Source organism: Polyergus mexicanus, unplaced genomic scaffold, assembly GCF_030449975.1.
Source record: "Polyergus mexicanus isolate NDT 795.1 unplaced genomic scaffold, iyPolMexi1.0 SCAF_9, whole genome shotgun sequence".
NCBI lineage: Eukaryota > Metazoa > Arthropoda > Insecta > Hymenoptera > Formicidae > Polyergus > Polyergus mexicanus.
In genome coordinates, this window is record NW_027223329.1 from 4,872,467 (window position 1) to 4,890,903 (window position 18,437).

General features: G+C 29.4%; 2 protein-coding genes across 5 annotated transcripts; one reads left to right on the top strand and one right to left on the bottom strand.

The window, feature by feature from the left end:
* The first annotated feature begins 752 nt into the window (after nt 1-752).
* On the top strand, nt 753-4,132 carry Ccdc58 (Coiled-coil domain-containing 58). 3 transcript variants are annotated; one of them, XM_070301313.1, is made up of 4 exons: nt 753-1,347; nt 1,422-1,599; nt 1,914-2,255; nt 3,497-4,132. In XM_070301313.1, the coding sequence occupies exons 3-4, from the start codon at nt 2,136-2,138 to the stop codon at nt 3,881-3,883; spliced, it is 507 nt and encodes a 168-aa protein (XP_070157414.1). In that variant the 5' UTR covers nt 753-1,347; nt 1,422-1,599; nt 1,914-2,135; the 3' UTR covers nt 3,884-4,132. The 3 variants fall into 3 exon arrangements, with proteins under 3 accessions (XP_070157414.1, XP_070157413.1, XP_070157415.1); XM_070301312.1 differs by having other exon boundaries at nt 2,064-2,255; XM_070301314.1 differs by lacking the exon at nt 1,914-2,255.
* An 816-nt stretch (nt 4,133-4,948) lies between these two features.
* On the bottom strand, nt 4,949-8,893 carry LOC138936168 (UPF0389 protein CG9231). Of its 2 annotated transcripts, none has more exons than XM_070301316.1 (4): nt 8,838-8,893; nt 6,831-6,982; nt 5,546-5,639; nt 4,949-5,251 (listed from the first exon to the last, which is right to left on the bottom strand). In XM_070301316.1, the coding sequence occupies exons 1-4, from the start codon at nt 8,876-8,878 to the stop codon at nt 5,062-5,064; spliced, it is 477 nt and encodes a 158-aa protein (XP_070157417.1). In that variant the 5' UTR covers nt 8,879-8,893; the 3' UTR covers nt 4,949-5,061. The 2 variants fall into 2 exon arrangements, with proteins under 2 accessions (XP_070157417.1, XP_070157418.1); XM_070301317.1 differs by lacking the exon at nt 8,838-8,893 and adding an exon at nt 8,465-8,604.
* Nucleotides 8,894-18,437: the final 9,544 nt, after the last annotated feature.

An 18,437-nucleotide genomic window follows, 5' to 3' on the forward strand; every position in this document is an offset into this window, starting at 1 on the left:
AAGTGTTGCAAATTAGCGTTGATAATAAAAAGTTAATAAAAATTTTGAACAGTCTCTACTGAAAATTACAAATTTGTTACTTAATACAATTTACCTCTGAGGTGCTGATATACATACAGTCCTGTGTATTACATACACCAGTATTAATTTTTTTATTTTTATATGTAAACACAAAAAAATTTGTGTTATTCAAAATTTCTAAAATATGTATGATATATATATTTATAATAAAAAAGTTATATATATATATATATATATATATATATATATATATATATATATATATATTATTGGGTACTTTTCTTCTATATAATAAAGAAAGTATGTAAAAATAATAATATAAATAACAATTCTTAATGGTAACATTTTCATGACATTTATAAGAAAGTCAGATTGTAGTATTCTCTAAGATGTCATTTATATGATGTCTTTTTTTCTTCTACAATCGACGCATTAGAGGACTTATTGACATCATTATGTTATCATTTAGATTTAGATGGTATTGTTGGATGTCCAATTCTTAAACCTGAGTACTTTAAGAATTCTTTTTGATTACTTATTGCTCACTGGGGTTAGAAGAACAAGAACAGCACGCGATTGTCGCTCCTTATCTGGATTTATCTCTCAACGGTCGCATCCGTGTGCTCAACGTATCGGTGTTGTGCCTTCACGGATACTACACACATACGCGATGAAAAAGAGACAAAGATCTCGGCGCCAACATTTCTCGTTGTCAAGCGATCAGTGTACTGTGTACTACCACTATCGAGAAGATCAAAAAGTGGATATAGCACGGACATGAACCATATGGAGATTTGACCGACGGTACCGAAAAGTGGATGTGGGTAAGTGTTTCCAATTCCTAAAAAATAGATGCATGGCGCTGCTCTACATTCTAGAAAAAGCGTCCCGCGAAAATCGCCGGCATTGCCTCTCTCAGGCTTCTCTCTGCTTTCACTTACACGATTACCTATGGCTCCCGCACTCTATTATATCTTCTCCCTGCACTTCCGTTGCGGGTTGCGGCCTTGGTCGATTACGGACGTGTTCATGTAACGCGTGTGTCCTTTGGACCTTATTTTTGTACTCTATTCTCCTCTTCTAAAGAGGAATTCCTTCTAGCATCCTATCAGTAACTCACACATCTAAATAAAATTTCTGATACTAACCCATAACTTGATCTCTACAACTACACATTAGCACTATTTATATTCATCGACTTGGCCGTGTGGGCCTGTGAGTCTCAGGCCCGGTGCCATTCACAAGAAGAAGAAGAAGAAGTATTTTCTCTCTGCCCTTGCATGCGCGAGAAAGCGTCTCCGAGACTCTGAGAACTCTATGCTAAAGGTATTTAAAATAAAATGAAAGCAAATGTGGAAAGAAAAATTTATAACGTTTTAACAACATTATTTCATTTCAAGGACAAATATGATGTTGCCAGAATTCTTTTAAACACCAAGTAGTGCAGCCAAAATTTTTCTTTAATTTGAAGCGAAAATAATGTCAAACGGAACACATCTATAGTTAAAAGTTCCTACCATTTCTAACCTAAAAATGACATCCGCGAGCATGGAATGTGGCGATTTTTTAGAATTTCAGGTATTTATCGAAATCATGTATCGAATATCAGGTATTTATAGAAAATAGAGTTTAAATAACATTTGCGTATTTCTACACTGCATTATACGGATATAACAAATATACACATATTTAATAGTATTCAAGTTATCAAAAAGTAATATTAAAAATTTTTATGATTAATGCTGGTTGGTGATATTTTAGAAATTTATTATATATTGTGTGAGAAAACTATATATTGTGTATAATACACAAAAAGATAACTTTGATTTAACAATAGAATATCAACATTATTATGAAAAAAATATATCATATATATATATATATACACCCAGATAGCAGTATGCCAACAAATTCAATCATGACTTCGTCAGATTTTGCTGCGTTTTCGTTAAGCTTAATTTCTGGCAGCACAGTTTGCCAATATAATATAACAAAGAAAATGGACTGAAAATAGAGTATTATTTACTATTACGTCGTGACAGCGGATATGTAGCAAATATCGAGCGAAGTCTGCTATATCAGATACTGACGGCAGAAATCAAACATGGCCTGCCATGTTACAATGTGATGGCAGAAACGCGACAAGAATAAAACACAATTTATCTCATCAACTATTAAAGGCAGAAACCAGGAGAAGTCTATTGCTGCTATCACAATGTGACGACGAAAACATGGTAAAGATAAAGCATGCCTGCAAAACACGATTACTAATATAGATGCAATAAAAACTGAATGTTATAAATATTATTGCATAAATGTTTACGATAAATCGTCAGTTACTTGTAATTTTCCCGTCGTAAATATAATATCTGTAATGTATAGCAGGTTAATATTGTACATTCTATGTAATGTAAATAATTGACATAGTTATAGATAATTAAATATATAAATTTAAATAAATAATTTATTTATTAATAACTCGTAAGTATCAAGATTTGTATGGAAATTGAATTCTTATTTTGTTTCAAGCAGTCAATAAATAGATAATTTTATTGATGTATTTGGTTTCCAAACTTTCAATTTAATATTCTGTGTCCTTTGTTAGAATTGTATCAAAAATTAAGCTAATAAAAATAGATATACATTTTTTACTTTGTTAGCCACGCTTTGCAATCTTTGTATTTGTCCGTAAAAGAAACTTGAAATAGATACGTCATACAGCGGTAAACGAAAGAACTATAGAACCTGATATACAAATTGTATATGATATTGATATGTATCTATCATTATTTCATGACAACAGACCATACTGCGTTTCTGTTTTTAATGTTACTGCAATTCTGTTTTTGATGTTATCTTTTGAGACGGCCGTTCAATTATATGCTGAATTTTTGCCGCATTTCTGCCGTGACACTGTGGTTACAGAGGAGCTCAATTTCTGACGATATTCTGCCGACAATTTAAAGCATGATATCATGTTATGCTGAATTTTTATTTAATTTCTGTTGACATATTGTCATATATATTAGAAAAATAAAATTAGAAAATTGTAACTATGCAAATATATATGAAAATATATATGCCAGTGGGAAAACTAGCAAATAAGAGCCAAGGCGCGGCTATTGATGCGCGAACTTATTATTATTATATTTTAGTAATGAATGTGTATTTTAGAAATTGTCCAAAATGTACATTTTGAAAAAATATACATTTATTATTATAATATAATAATAAGTTCGTGCACCAATACCTGCGCTTTGACTCTTATTTGCCAATTTTCCCACTTTTGTTAGTATTCTGAGCCTATATATATATTGTTATTATTAAATATATATGTATAAAAGAATATAAAATATAATATCAAACATACATACACAATACTACATTTTTATATCATTTTGCAATATAAAATAAAAATATAAATACATAATTATTAAATATGAATAGCAAATATGAAAACCATATTGTATTTTAGGATACATTAAAAAAAATGCGACTGTTAGATGACAAAATAATTTACATGTTGAATACTACAATTCCTACTGAATCCTTCAAAGGCCAAGTGGATCCTAATGCGCAATGTAAAGATTTATTCCAACAAATAAAATCCGTGCATACACAAAGAGAACAAGCAATCATGAAGTGTTTGAATACCGCTAAGGAAAGAGTAATACAATTAAAAAATTTGAGAGAGAATGGTGATGAAAAACTAACATTAATAAAAAATTTGAGAAATGAACAAACTACATTGAGATTATTAAAAGCTGAGCTTAATATAGAGGAAATTATTAAAAAACGCACAGTACAAATTTATTATGAAAGATGCCGTGGATTTTATAAACCATCACATGTGAACACATAGAAGTAGCAAATAAATAAGACTGAAAATATATTGGTATATGTTTATCTAATTGCTATATTATATGAGTTGTTACAATATAGTTATGTACATAATAATTTTGTAAACATTAATAAACATTAGCAATAATTTGTTTATCTCCAGAATCATTGTTATTTTGTAATGAAGATATACAATATATACTAATTCTCTCTCTCTTTCATGAGCGAGAATTCCAACTGTACTATTTGCAAGGATAAATAAAAATATGATATACACAAATCATAGAAATTGCTTATTTTGCAAATAATTTAAGAACTCCCTAATAAAAATCAGATATAATTGTATTATTGTACTACAGGTAAATTATATATAAATATATATTATAGTTTTTGGTAGTAAATAACAAAATGCGAGTTTTGTTAGAAAACATTTTTAAGAGATGAATTTTAACTTTCTTATACTTGTGACTATTAGAAAGTTACTGAAAACTATTTGGCTATTACTTGAGAACAAAAAAATGGACTTGAAAAAATCAAATTGTTTTGAACACAAAAAATTGTCAATTTTTTATTTATTAACATGCAATACAAAAATTATATAAAAAATTTAATAAAATTTTACATTTAAAACAGTAACAAACCGATTGTAGACAAAATTTAATCATTAAATTAGTTTATATAATCTTTGTATTATACGTTAACAAAATTGACAGGGATTTCTTACATTCAAAAAATAGTTGATTAAAAAAATTGTAATCATTTGTATTTCAAAATAATAACTAAATAGTTTCAGCAACTTTCTAATTGTGTCAATAAAAAAAAATTAATGTTTTAAACTCATTAAATTAATTTTACAACAAATGCATACACGCGCGCGCGCACATGTGTGTGCATGCGTGCACATACGTGTGGAGTAGTATAATATAGTATATATTGTTTGCCTCGTTATTAAAAAGAAAACACTATGTCATAAAACGTCTATATTATTCACTGCAGATGTAAATAATTAAATAATTGAATGTTTATTGCTATATGGAAAATATTATGAGTATTACTTTAAAATAGTATATATATAACAAAATAATAATAACAGTCGCTAATATGTTTAATTTATTGTATCTGTTTGTTTCTCAAAAAAATTATATATAGATATTTATATATATTTCTAAATTATTTCTACATTGTTTTACATTTACATATTTATTCATTTTTCTCCTGTGCTAAGATTTCTTTCAACCAATCCTCTCTTTGTTTAGCTAAAGTTTCTCCTTTTGCAGCTTGTCTTTTTCCAAGTATTACAGAACCTATACAACCAATTAGGGTACCAATAATCATGTAATTACAGGCCTTAATTCGTGCTTTACTCCTTGCAGCAAGTAAACAGTCCACTCTATTTAAGAGAAAATATTTATTTATCAAATGATAAAACAAATTAATTATACAAAAAGCTAATAAATTAATATAAATGCATTTTCGAATAAAATAATTTTTTATAACAATTATTTATTAGATTTCTTATAACTTGGTGATTACCAATATGTTAAAATCTCTAAAGAAAAACAGTTTTAAATTTATTTAAAATTATATTTTGAATTATTAAATAATTTTAATCAAACTTATATTTTAAATGTTTGTATTTTTAATTCAAATACAAATAATAAAAAAATGTAAATGTAATACATACGTAATATCCCTAGGAACATCTGCTATATTTGGATACCGTTTTACCCAAACCAGCATTCTCTTATCAAAATTAGTCACACGATGCATACGCGATCCTAAAATATATAAACTATAAAAATATATGTGATAAGTAGATATACAGGGTGTCCCCAATTTAAATGTCAAAATTTCAGGAGCGTGTAGGGGACCGAAAAGTTAAGATAGAAAGTCCTTTAGAAGTTTGCTCGTTTTTGCTCCATTTTGGAGAAAATCACAAAAAAAGAAACAAAATAAGTTTTCGTTTTTTTACTTATTTATTTACATTTTACTTACGTTATCATCTATTTAATGCAGATATTGTTCAAAATGTTGCCCTCTTGTAGCAATGCAAGCATTACATCTATCACTGACCTCATTAATTGCAGCTAGACATTGTTCTAGTGATATTTAGTGCACTGCATCTATGTTTCGGTCTCTTAATTGCTCTCTTGAATTAATTAGCACCATAAAGGATAACATCAAGTGTTTACATATGTAAGGAATCTTGAAGCGGAAAGTTTATTCGGTGCCAATCAACTCAAAAGAGCAACTGACAATGAGAGACAGAATTTTTGCGATTTTTTCTAAAATGAAGCAAAAACGAGCAAATCTCTAAAGGACTTTCTGTCTTAGCTTTTCAGTCCCCTATACACTCCTGAAATTTTGCGATTTAAATTGGGGACACCCTGTATATAAAAATTATATTAGTATATTTTTTATTAGTATATTTTCAATAAAATAATTTCTCTTCTTGTATCTTTTTTATAATTAAATAACAAAAAAAATATGCTAGTTATTACCAAGTTTGAAAATATAGTTTTTGATAATATTACTTAAGATAAAATAATTTAATTAAAGCTAAAATTAATCGCTTTAATTATTTGCTCTATTTATTCTATTTAAGTATTTATTAAGTATTCTATTAAGTATTTATTTTACCAGTTAACCCTTTGTTGACAAACTCTTTGTCACTTACCATGCATATCTTGATAATGTTTTATAAGACTCTTGTAATAATCGACATAAATATATCATGTGTACAAAAATTATAGTACAAAAATATCAAGAATTTTATTTAAAAAATATTTAAGAATAGTATATGTACATTATATATATCTCTCAAATTAAAATTTATTATAAAAATTTAATATGGAAGAATAAAAGAAATTTTACTATGAATCAAAATTGACCAAATTTTGCATATGCTTATCACATTGTATGCTGTCCGAAGGTTAATTGGTTTATGTAAAAGCTTATGAACTCTTTACCCAGGACACCATCAGTTTTCTTTACAGTTTCATTGTTTTTTTGTGCAGGAATTTTGTCCATTTTATTACTTTCTTGTGTAATATTGCTGCGAGTAAACCAACGCACTATAACATGCAACTTAGCACTGTGAACAATTTGTTTCGACAGCATTCTGTAAAAACAAAAAATATATTAAAAGAATAAAATAAGATAATTTTAATTTTAATTACTATACAATCGCCACATAATTCTCAAGACATTTCCTTTAATAAGAGCTTTTGAGACATTGAGTTTTTTTATTACAAAACTTATAACAAAACTAGATAGATTAAATTGCGGAAACATAATATACGGAGAAGTGAAAAAAGTTTCTGTGAATAAGAATACAAAATATAAATAGCAAAAACACATTGTAAATTGAAGTACATTATTAATTTGTATATCATTAAATATTATTAATTTCTTAAGTCAACTTTATATTAACAAAAATCTTATTTAAAATTTATTTTTTAAACAAAAGTAGATACTATATTGAAAAATTTACATTAATAAAATATTTATATATATAAAACATAATTTCATTGCACTCTAAAATAACAAAAATGCTTACAATCAAATTGAATGACATTATAAGGCTGCATTCCGTTTCATGCATGATGCATTACTTGTTGTTCACCAAATGTTAAATAAGAATAAGTAATGCATCATGCGCATTATGCATGAAACGGAATACAGCCTAAAAGTATCAATTTAAATATCAAATAAATATCAATTAAAAATCAACATTAACTGAATTTTTGTATGAAAATAAAAATCTCAGTAAATATATGATATTCAAGGAGAAAATGTATTTATATAGTTTGGAGAGTTTATATAATATAAAACAAAACGTTTTTTCCATCAAAAACTGAAATTAATAAATATTACAGTGCATTGAGCAATAATTACGCTTTGTTCAGAGATCAATCTAAGTCAAGATATGTGTGTGTGTGTGTGTGTGTGACATTTCTCTATGGACACATTCCATTTAACGACTGCAACGCTCACAATATCATTTTATTCTTGTTCACTGAAAGTTAAACAGAGACAGATGATGTCCATGAGCGTTGCGATTGTTACGTGGAATGTGTCTGAAAAATATACACTTAATAGAATGGTAGCCTACATACATAGCATACTATACACACAGTCTTACAACTACATTATTATATATATATATATATATATATATATATATATATATATATATATAATCATTAATATTACAAGGCTATATTTTTCAAAATAAAGAGTAATGATTGATGCTTGATCACGCGATACAGTTATTTGATAATAGATTCGCATTCATAATTAGCATGCAATTATTTCATTTTCTATTATATCATATCTTTAGGTTACATATCTATTAATAAAAAAAGACATTTATGAAATTATGATGCATTTGATATTGTATTGTTTAGCAATTGATTTTACTCTATTGTATGTGTGGTGTGTGTGTGTGTGTGTGTGTGTGTGTGTGTGTGTGTGTGTGTCGTTATATGTGCAAGCTCCACATTTTTTATAATTTAATTTTAAATCACAGCTTTATTCTTCAAAAAATATTTATCACATCATGAAATTTTTTAATGTATATATTATATATGTTATATATTACTTTATACAAAGTTGTATATGTCCACTTTTTACTGTACTCAGAAATAGTTTATAATGAATAAACAAATCATTTCGCGAGATTATTATTTTATATATAAATGACTTTTTCTTCTTCTTCTATATAGCACTTAGGCAAATATATAAATGATCTTGGCTTTGCCATATATCGACGAAATTGTATAGCGGGGAGCACACACTTTTGCATAAGCGCATAATCATAAGCATAAGAAATTTGATTGGTCCATTTCCTTATGCATAAAGAAATTGACCAATCAAATTCCTTATGCTTATGATTATGCGTTTATGCAAAAGTGTGTGCTCCTCGCTTATTAATGGGTAATGGGTACATTCATAGACATAGAAAATATAGAGACCGAGCATAAACTCGTGGTTTAGGCGAGGGAAGTGAAGCCATTGCGAGATGGTGCGACGAGGTAGAGACCCTCTAATAAGAGACTGGCCATAAGAGTGCGTCGCCATGTTTCGTCAAAATCCTGCGAGTGAGAGAAATATAGGCTATTTCACTCTTCCACTCACACAAATGTCTGACACGTGTTTGTTATATATGTGTCTTTCAATTCATGTCGGTGTAAAGTGATACGTGTTGTGTGTTTAAAATTCCATAAAAATGGGTGGATGATCAGCGGAATTTTGTAACAACTCATCATCGAAAGGATATATAATGAAAATATTTCCCAGGGATCCTCAACGATGTGCCTCATGGGCCAAAAATGTTGGCCGTCAAAATTGGACGCCTACAAAGAATTCGTATCTTTGTGAGGTTAAGTAGCATGTTTCTAATAAAATTGATCAAAAATATATTATTAATTTAATTAAAAGTGGTTTTGAATCTTGTCTTTTATCTTTTATTTCTATATTGAAACTTATTTATGTCTTATTGTATATCACCTCTTCTTTCTTATTTCACTTTAATCACAATTTGCAAATTTCGAATACTAAAAATTACTATAATTTTTATTTTTAATTTTTGTATATTTTTATATGAATAATTATGTTATATAACAATTATATGATAAAATTAAATAATTTGTTTTTTTCTTTTTTTATTATACAGATACATTTTGCTCCAGATATGTGAGAACAAAGAAGTGACGGTAAACGAAAATTAAAACCAAATGCTGTTCCCACAATATTCGGTTTTTTTCTTAAAAAGAAAATGCCAATAGCAGAAAATGAAAACAATGAAGTGTTGTTAAAAATAATGCCACAAACGATAACATGCTAGAATGATGTTTCCAATAATGAATTGATTAATAATGAAAATCAAGATGTGGAATGTGAAGTTAGTATTAAAATAGTAACACTATAACAGAAAATTTTAATGTATTTGTATCACGCAAAATATTTTTTTCAGATAATTACGAATACTTCTGAGTCTTCATCTATAACTAATTTAAGAAAAAATAAAGAAGGCAAGAAACAACGTGAACATGAAAATCTTGCAGAAGTTATTCAAAGACAACATCTACGAATGATAAATATGAGAAGAAAAATGAAAGCTTTAAGAAAAACAATACATACATTGCAAACTAAAATGAATAATAATAGATACAAAGCAGCTTTAAATTCAATTTTTACTGAAGATCAGATCCAGGCTTTATTCATGGAAAAGAGGAGTATTCGAAATTGGTCCCATAAAACAGTACATCGTGCTCTGTAATTAAAATTTGTTTGTGAAAATAATGGCTATGAAGAACTCATTCAACATGGATATCCATTTTCGAGTTTGAGAACGTTACGACGGAAATTAAAAGATTTTAAATTTGAGCCTGGAATTTCAAACAAAATGTTTGAATTCCTAATACATAAGAAACCATATTTGGAAAAAGAAGCTGATTTGGAATGCGGCCTAGTATTTGATGAAATGACGATGACACCTAAAAAATGTTACAATTCATCAACGGGATCATTAATAGGAGACATAACATTTCCCAACGAGAAAGGTAGCGCAACGCATGCTCTTGTATTTATGCTTGTCGGTATTAGTAATAGATGGAAGCATGTCGTGGGATACTATTTTACTGGTAACAGTTTTAATAGTGAAACTTTAAAAAATATAATCTTTCAGATAATTGCTAAAGCAGAGCAAATAGGTTTCCATGTAAACTTTTTTATATCGGATATGGGTTCTGGAAATGTTGCATTGTGGAAATTATTGGGTATAAGTACTGGGCGATTTAGTAAAATAATTTATTATATCACACATCCATTCGATACAAATCAATATTTATATATTATTGGCGACCCACCACATATTTAAAAAAATCTTAAGTCAGCATTAGTCAGTAATGAAACGATAATTATTTCCAATGATGTAGTAATGGAGTATAACTTACCTTCTGATAAAATTGAATTGCAACATTTTTGTGAACTGATAGATATTCAAAATAATTCTGAACTTTTATTAACGCCTAAACTAAAAATAGATGACATTAGATGCAATAATTTCAACAAAATGAAAGTAAATAAAGCTAAACATGTTTTTTCAAACGATGTGAGTAGCTCATTTCAATTATTAGGAAATGAAAATAATAAACCAGAGTTTATCACTACCGCCTGGTTTGTTACCATCGTGTGTAAATGGTTTTCTCTTATGACATCAAGATATTGCAAATTAGCCCTTGGTACAAAAAATGAAAATGTATACAACGAAAATATTACTTTTTTAAATGAAATTATTGATATTTTTATAAAATTAAAGATAGGTACTGGACAATTTAAACCGGTACAAAGAGGTATTATAATTAGTATTAAATCAGTAATAGACTTAACTGAATATCTTATTACTCATAGAAATTTTAAATTTGTTTTAACTTCTCGATTCACTCAAAATTGCATTGAGAATCTCTTTTCGCAAATAAGACAAAAAAACGTTATACCAAATCCTTTACAATTTACAAATAATTTGAAATTAATATCTATTGCAATGTATATGAAACATATAGATAACAGCAATTATGATAATGATGACCAAGAATATTTTTCAGGATTTCTTGAATATTTATCAGGAAAGAAAAAGAACAAAAAACTTGTGGTAGATTCAAATAATAATCTAGCAAATATTGATAAAATTCCATCTTTTAATAAAAATTCCACAGAAAAATTATAATAACAACTCTTGAGTTAAATTCTTTATACAATATTGCTGGATATATTGTAAGATCTATTATGAAAATATATAAAACATGTAACAATTGCATAAAATCTATAACATCAGAAACTTCAATAGAGTATTCCTTTACAAGATTAGTACAATTAAAATGTTATTTTAAAAACTCATTATTTTTTGTCAATGTAAAAACATTTAAACTATTTATATTATTAGAAAAGATGTTCCGACACTATTCAAAATATTTTAATATTGAAAATATTAATTGGAAAAATTATTTAATTTCTAACTTTAGTCAGGTTGCCGCAGAACATATTATAAATTGCCATCAACTGTTTTTAAAAATTATTAAAAGATTTGTGGTATTTAGATTAAGAATAATAAACAAAAAAAATATTAATGTTAAGAGAAGATATGATAGCAAATCTATGGCTGTACACACTTTTTTTAAATAAATTTTCCAAATGTTAAAAGTGTTTTTACCTTTATAAATTATTCCTTACCCTTACTTAAATTTTACTTAAGTTTTCATAGAAGAGAAAACATTAAATATAAAAAATTATTTTAACATAAATTATTTAGATCAATATAAAAACTAGTTTTTTATATTTCTATAATATTTATTATTTAATATTATTCACATTTTAAATAAATAGAATAATTGAAATTTGAATATGAGCGGGAGTTGACGAAAAATGACGGACCAATCAAAAGTGGCCCTCTTATGGTCAGTCTCTTATTAGAGGGTCTCTACGATGAGGTAGAGTTAGAGATCCTCTAGGAGAGAGAGGCGCTAACCCAACCAGCCTTTTGATTGGCTGGCATAATATATATGCTCATTGCGACGCCAATACAGAGCAGATGGAATACGAATTTTCGGACCGAAGATATCAAATGTTTGGGGTTATATTACGCATTATAATTTGTAATATGTGTAATATAACCTTAAACATATGATATCGTCGGTCCGAGAATTCGTATCCCATCTGCTCTACATTGGCGTCGCAATAACCAAATCGGCACATATTATGCTAGCTAATCACAAAATAGCTAGTTGGCGCCTCTCTCTTCTAGAGGCTCTCTAGGTAGAGTCCTATACATAGGCTGCGGTCGAAAAAACGCTAGAGATGCTTCGAAGTATTGACCAATCAGAATAAAGAAATATTTACTCTTTTTGTCCTGATTGGTCAATCAAATGCTTCGAAGTATTTATAACGTTTTCCCGATCGTAGGACTCTACGATGAGGTAAATTGTGCCTAAATTTTATTAGCTATTATATTGCGTAAGCGCAGTGATGCTCGTATCTTTTGCGATTGTCAATTTGTCATGCGAATTTTGAAAGTTTGAGTAACCGTTTGTGAAAAAAATAAAATTAAAGAAAATAAACAAGACGAAAAATAGGCAAAAGAAACAGAAAGAGAAGAAGATAGAGAAGAGAGAAAGCAAGAGAAGAAGAGACAAAAAGACAAAGGTATATATGGTATACCATATATACAGGATGTTAGAAGTCTGGAAACGGTTAAATATCTCGAAAACGAAACTTTTCTGAGAAAAATGTTTCCAACCAAAGTTGTAGAGCTCTAACAAGTAACACTACCCAACTGATACTCACCGATTTGAATGAAACTTAACATACTTATTAAACACCGAAAAACATTAAATACGTGTTTTTTTGTTTCGGCTAAACACGATTTTTAGGAGTAGAAAGCACCCCTCAACCCCTGGAGGTGGAAACAGTTATGGCTAATTATTTCTGAAACGATACATTTTCTGAAAAAAGTGCTTAGGACCAAAGATGTAGAGTTCAAAGTGATGCACTTGATGGCGACCTTGAAGTCGACCTTGAGGTCGATTTTCAAGGTCATTTGAAAATCATTTCATGTTTTTCAAAGGGAGTAGTTTACTTTTCATCCCGAGAATCAATAGAGCGTAAAATTTTACATTCAGAACGTTGGTGATTTGTAAATAAAACAAGCCTCTGCAATTTAAAATTGTTCATTGATCCAACCAATTAAGGCAAGATCAGTCAATGATTCGATCAATAAAGGAATTAAAAGTTAATTATTCATTCAAATAAGGCAAGATGTGATCGAGATCCAGCCAGTGAAGGCAAGATGTGAGCGAAATCCAGCCAGTAAAGGCAAGATATGGTCGAGATCCAGCCAGTGAAGGCAAGATTTCATAATTTCTTTTCATAGTCTATGAGTATAAATTCCATGATAATTGGCATTATTCTTTATATTCATGGCAATAATGACGAATAGCTTTATCTTCTATCGCAAAAAATGCTTCATACACAGAGTTAGTACACCACGCACATTTTATTACTGCAATGTTATTGCAGATTTTGCAGACTGTACCGCAATTCTTTCAACAGAAATCAACAGGCGTTTCACATCTATCTGGTTTTTCTTCAATATATCCACTTTTCCACCAGGCATATTTAATCATGTTTTGGAATCGGGGTGATGAGAATTGATTGTGGATTAATGATTGAATTTTGAGAATGTTATTCCTCAAATGTAGGTTAATATTCATAGTTGTATAAGAGGATTAAGTCCGAAAATTGTTTCAGGAAGTTTTTCCACGGTCTGAATACGTAGACATCCAATGATTGAGTGAAGCCAGTTGTTCCCGCAGGAATTGTAAGGATTTTTACTTCTTTATTACCCTTGCCTATATTTTCAAATTTCTTTTCTGTTTGTCCTGACCAAGAGTCCAAACACAAAATAGACTTCTTGCCTGCATTAGGCAAGAAGACATCTTCAAACCATTTAATAACAATGTCGGATGTCAATTTTCCAGATTTTGTGGCAAAAACGAGGATATTATCTGCTTTGTATATTGACTTCTGTATTATCGGTCCGAAACGGCCACTTGTTTCTTGTAGAACTATTAATAAAGGGGATTTCAAGATACCATCGGTAGATATTAAAGGTTATATTGTGTAACTATGAGTTAAGGAATTCAAAGATTGAGCAAGACACTCCACTTTCAAAGAACCCTTTGAGGCTAATGTACGACCAGCATGTGTTTCCAAATTGAACCCTGATTGATCTGAATTGTAAACGTTTGCTGTTCCTAGCAAGCCTATCTCTAGTTTAACTTGACTCACATAATTGGAAGATTGTTCCAATAGTTCTGCTTTATTTAAAATATGCGCTTGTGTCACGAATTTATTTATTTTTCTTGTAACAATACCATGTTGTATTTTAAAGTTGTGTATCCATTTTGATGAAGCTGTAAATAATTGAGAAGGCAAATGAACTACCTCTCTTGCTTTCAAGGTCCATCTCTTTAGATCTAAATCGTGAATGGGTAGATTTCGATCAGATGCACTGTTAAATTGTTCTAGAACGTATTGAGAGATATATAACAATTTATCAGTCCTTGACCCACCCTCAGCAACTTGTGCTTTCCATCGGTACAATTGTGTTACATTTATAACTTTCTTAAATCGGTTTTTAACTGATTCTATATTCCTTCTTTTCTTTTGTCCAGATCGCCAAAATTCAATTACTCCCTTCTTATAATCAATGTCTACAATTTCTCTGAATTTTGTATCGTCTTGCATAACTTCCGAAACATCTTCTGGATTGTCTTCAACTAAAACAGCATCAGGAATCACACTAGCATCAGTACAGTTCAAAGTATCATAAGTCTCTTTAAATATATCAAAATTGATAGTGTCTTTTATCAAATCTGCAAGTTGAGAAGCGAATGATCTTTCTTCATCTGTTATCCTAGATTCTATATTGTACACTGGGTCCTCAAAAGTGAGACATAATAACTTTAAAATATTTTTTGGGTTTAATGACATTATGAAATTTTACAGATTAACAATGTTTTAATAATATTATAACAGAGATTCAAAGTAAATTCATAGAAAGCAGAGTTTATGATTGTAAGCCTAAATGAAATTAACACAAAAAATAGTCGTGGGAACAAATGATGGAAAAGTACTTGCAGTAAATACTTTTCGAAAGAATTTTGAAAACATTCACGAGAAACAGCAGTCGTAAGAACAATTGACGTAAAACTATAAACAATGAACACTCGCCCAAGTACAGATGTGAAAATGATAATTGAAGGTATATTCGAACGAAATTCACGAGCAACCCAAATAGCAAAATGCTAGCAGCATGCGCGCAGATTGGCAGCAAATTTAATCAGAATTCCATGCCAAAACCATAGCCATCTGTGACCACATTAAGCTCAGGTTTTGTCGACAGAGCCTGCTGACAGGCAATGTGAGCAGATTGGCAGCAGAAACCACACAGAGCCTGCGCGCAATCTGACGGCAGATTGACAGCAGAAATCGAGCAATTTCTAGACATTTATACAAAATGGTACATTTAAATGGATTTAAACATTTAAAGAGTCTCGAGTCCAAGTAGCAAAATGACAGTAAATTTTGGTCACAAAATAACCAATTAGAGTTAATCCTAAAGTTAGGTCTCATAAGATTAAAAAATGACGTCAATAGTTGATATGTCACATTCACGGGATGTCATTTTCTGACGTTTGTATTAATAACATAAATTTATAATATTAATAATATGTATTAATGTAATACATATATGAAAATTTGAATAATTAATTTATGAAATTAAATCAAAATTAAAATATTTTATTTATATGGAAGTTAATTTCTATATTATATCTTAAATAGATATAATAACGAACGATTTTCACTTATTTGGATAATTTCTTTCCAAATAAATGAAAATCGGATATTTATCTGTCTGATTTTCTAAAAATCAGTTCAATATCTGAATTCCCGGTACGGGAGTCATACCAGAAATTAAATTGATAGAAATAATTACGATGTTATTAGCCGCATTTTGCAGGCATTATATATACGCTCGTAACAAGAACTTGAATACGGATATAGAAAGTGAATAGTGCGCCGCATAGCTGTAAGCGAATAAACTATACTATTTCAATAAATTATATGAATGCTAAAAGCTGCAGATTCTGTTTGATTTCTACTGCCGATTTGCCATCAGATTGTGCGCGCGCAGATCTTGCTCGATTTCTGCCGACAACCTGATGTCAAGTCATGTTAGCAGATCCTGCTCGATTTCTGCTACCAATCTGCCGTCAGATTGCGCGCGCGCAGATCCTGCTCGATTTCTGCTATCAATTTGACATCAAATTGCGTTGTGCAGATCCTGCTCAGTTTCTGCTAGCTATCTGCTATAATAATTCTATACAAATCCTGCTCGGTTTCTGCTACTGATCTGCTGTCAAATTATGTCAGCAGGTTTTGTAACATTTCTGCTGACATTCTGCTATTATCTGATATAACAGACTTTGTATACAATCTGGAATCTTTCTGCTGACAAAAATTTGTAGCAGACGTTTGGCAAAATCTGTTCGAACAGACTTGGCTATCTGGGAAGATAGCTCATAGCAAATAACTGATCAAGAAGTAATTTTGGAAAATGCTTGCTCAACGACAGTCGGGAAAATAATAATTGATCATATGTCCGAATGAAATCCTAATACAAAATAAAGAGTAAAAGATATTGTGGATAATTCCAGAGTAGCAATAAAAATTTAAAAAAATTTTAAAGTTTCTAATATAGCATGAAGGTTATGTTTAACTTATAATTAGAGTGACATTTTGTTTTCTTATCTTTACTTCTATTCTGAAGTTACTTACAAAACTTTTTTCTCCTTATTTTTTCTATAAATTTGCGCCTATTTTCCCATTACGTCAGGTTTTTTTCTTTTTTTAGGAAAATAACGCAACAAATTAATTCTGAAGACAGATTTAGAGCCAACGCATAAAATTACTGATTATAGATACAGGATGTGGTCAAAGTCCGGCAACGGCTAATTATTTCCAAATTTAATTGACCTTGAAAATCAACCTGAAGGTCGACTTCAAGGTCGCCATCAAGTGCATCACTTTGAACTCTACAACTTTGGTCCTAAGCACTTTTTTCAGAAAATATATCGTTTCAGAAATAATTAGCCATAATTGTTTCCACCTCCAGGGGTTGAGAGGTGCTTTCTACTCCTAAAAATCGTGTTTAACCGAAACAAAAAAACACGTATTTAATGTTTTTCGGTGTTTAATAAGTATGTTAAGTTTCATTCAAATCGGTGAGTATCAGTTGGGTAGTGTTACTTGTAAGTGGCGCATTATATAATAATATTAGTATGACCTTAAATAGCACCGTCAAGGTCATATGAAAATCACTTTGAATTTTTTAAATAGAACCCCCTATTTTTCATTACATATTCTTGTAGTTTATTTCGAGAGTTTTGTTTTCCAAAACATTATAATACAGTATTTTTTCATTGAGTACTTTTTGAGTTACTTTATATTTTAATCTGACATATTTTGATATAAAAAATAAAATTTTTCGTAAAATATTCAGTTTTCGATAATCTTACCGTAATACTTTTATGTACAGAATTTTGCTCATTATTTCGAGCATGTCAATCCTCTATCATGGCAGTGAGATAAAGTTTTAACTAACAACTTTTAAAATATGTAGTTTTAATTCAACGCATTTGTAAATAACTGTTAACTAGTTAATGCCGATGTCGTTTATTATATATCGAATAAAAGAATACGCCGTCGCCAAGAGAATATTATATATTATTATACTGATTCACTTTTTACGAGATTCCGTATGATAATAGAGGATATAATGACCTTTAATTGAGACGTTGAGAACGAAAAGTGAGGTACGTGACACATTTTGAAAAAATTCTTCTAGTTAAATATCGATAATCGTATAGCGAAGAGTTTCACACAATTTGAACTTAGCTTTTACTTTCAACAACAAACGTAATTCTTTTGTTTTGAGCGCCTCAATTTTTTTG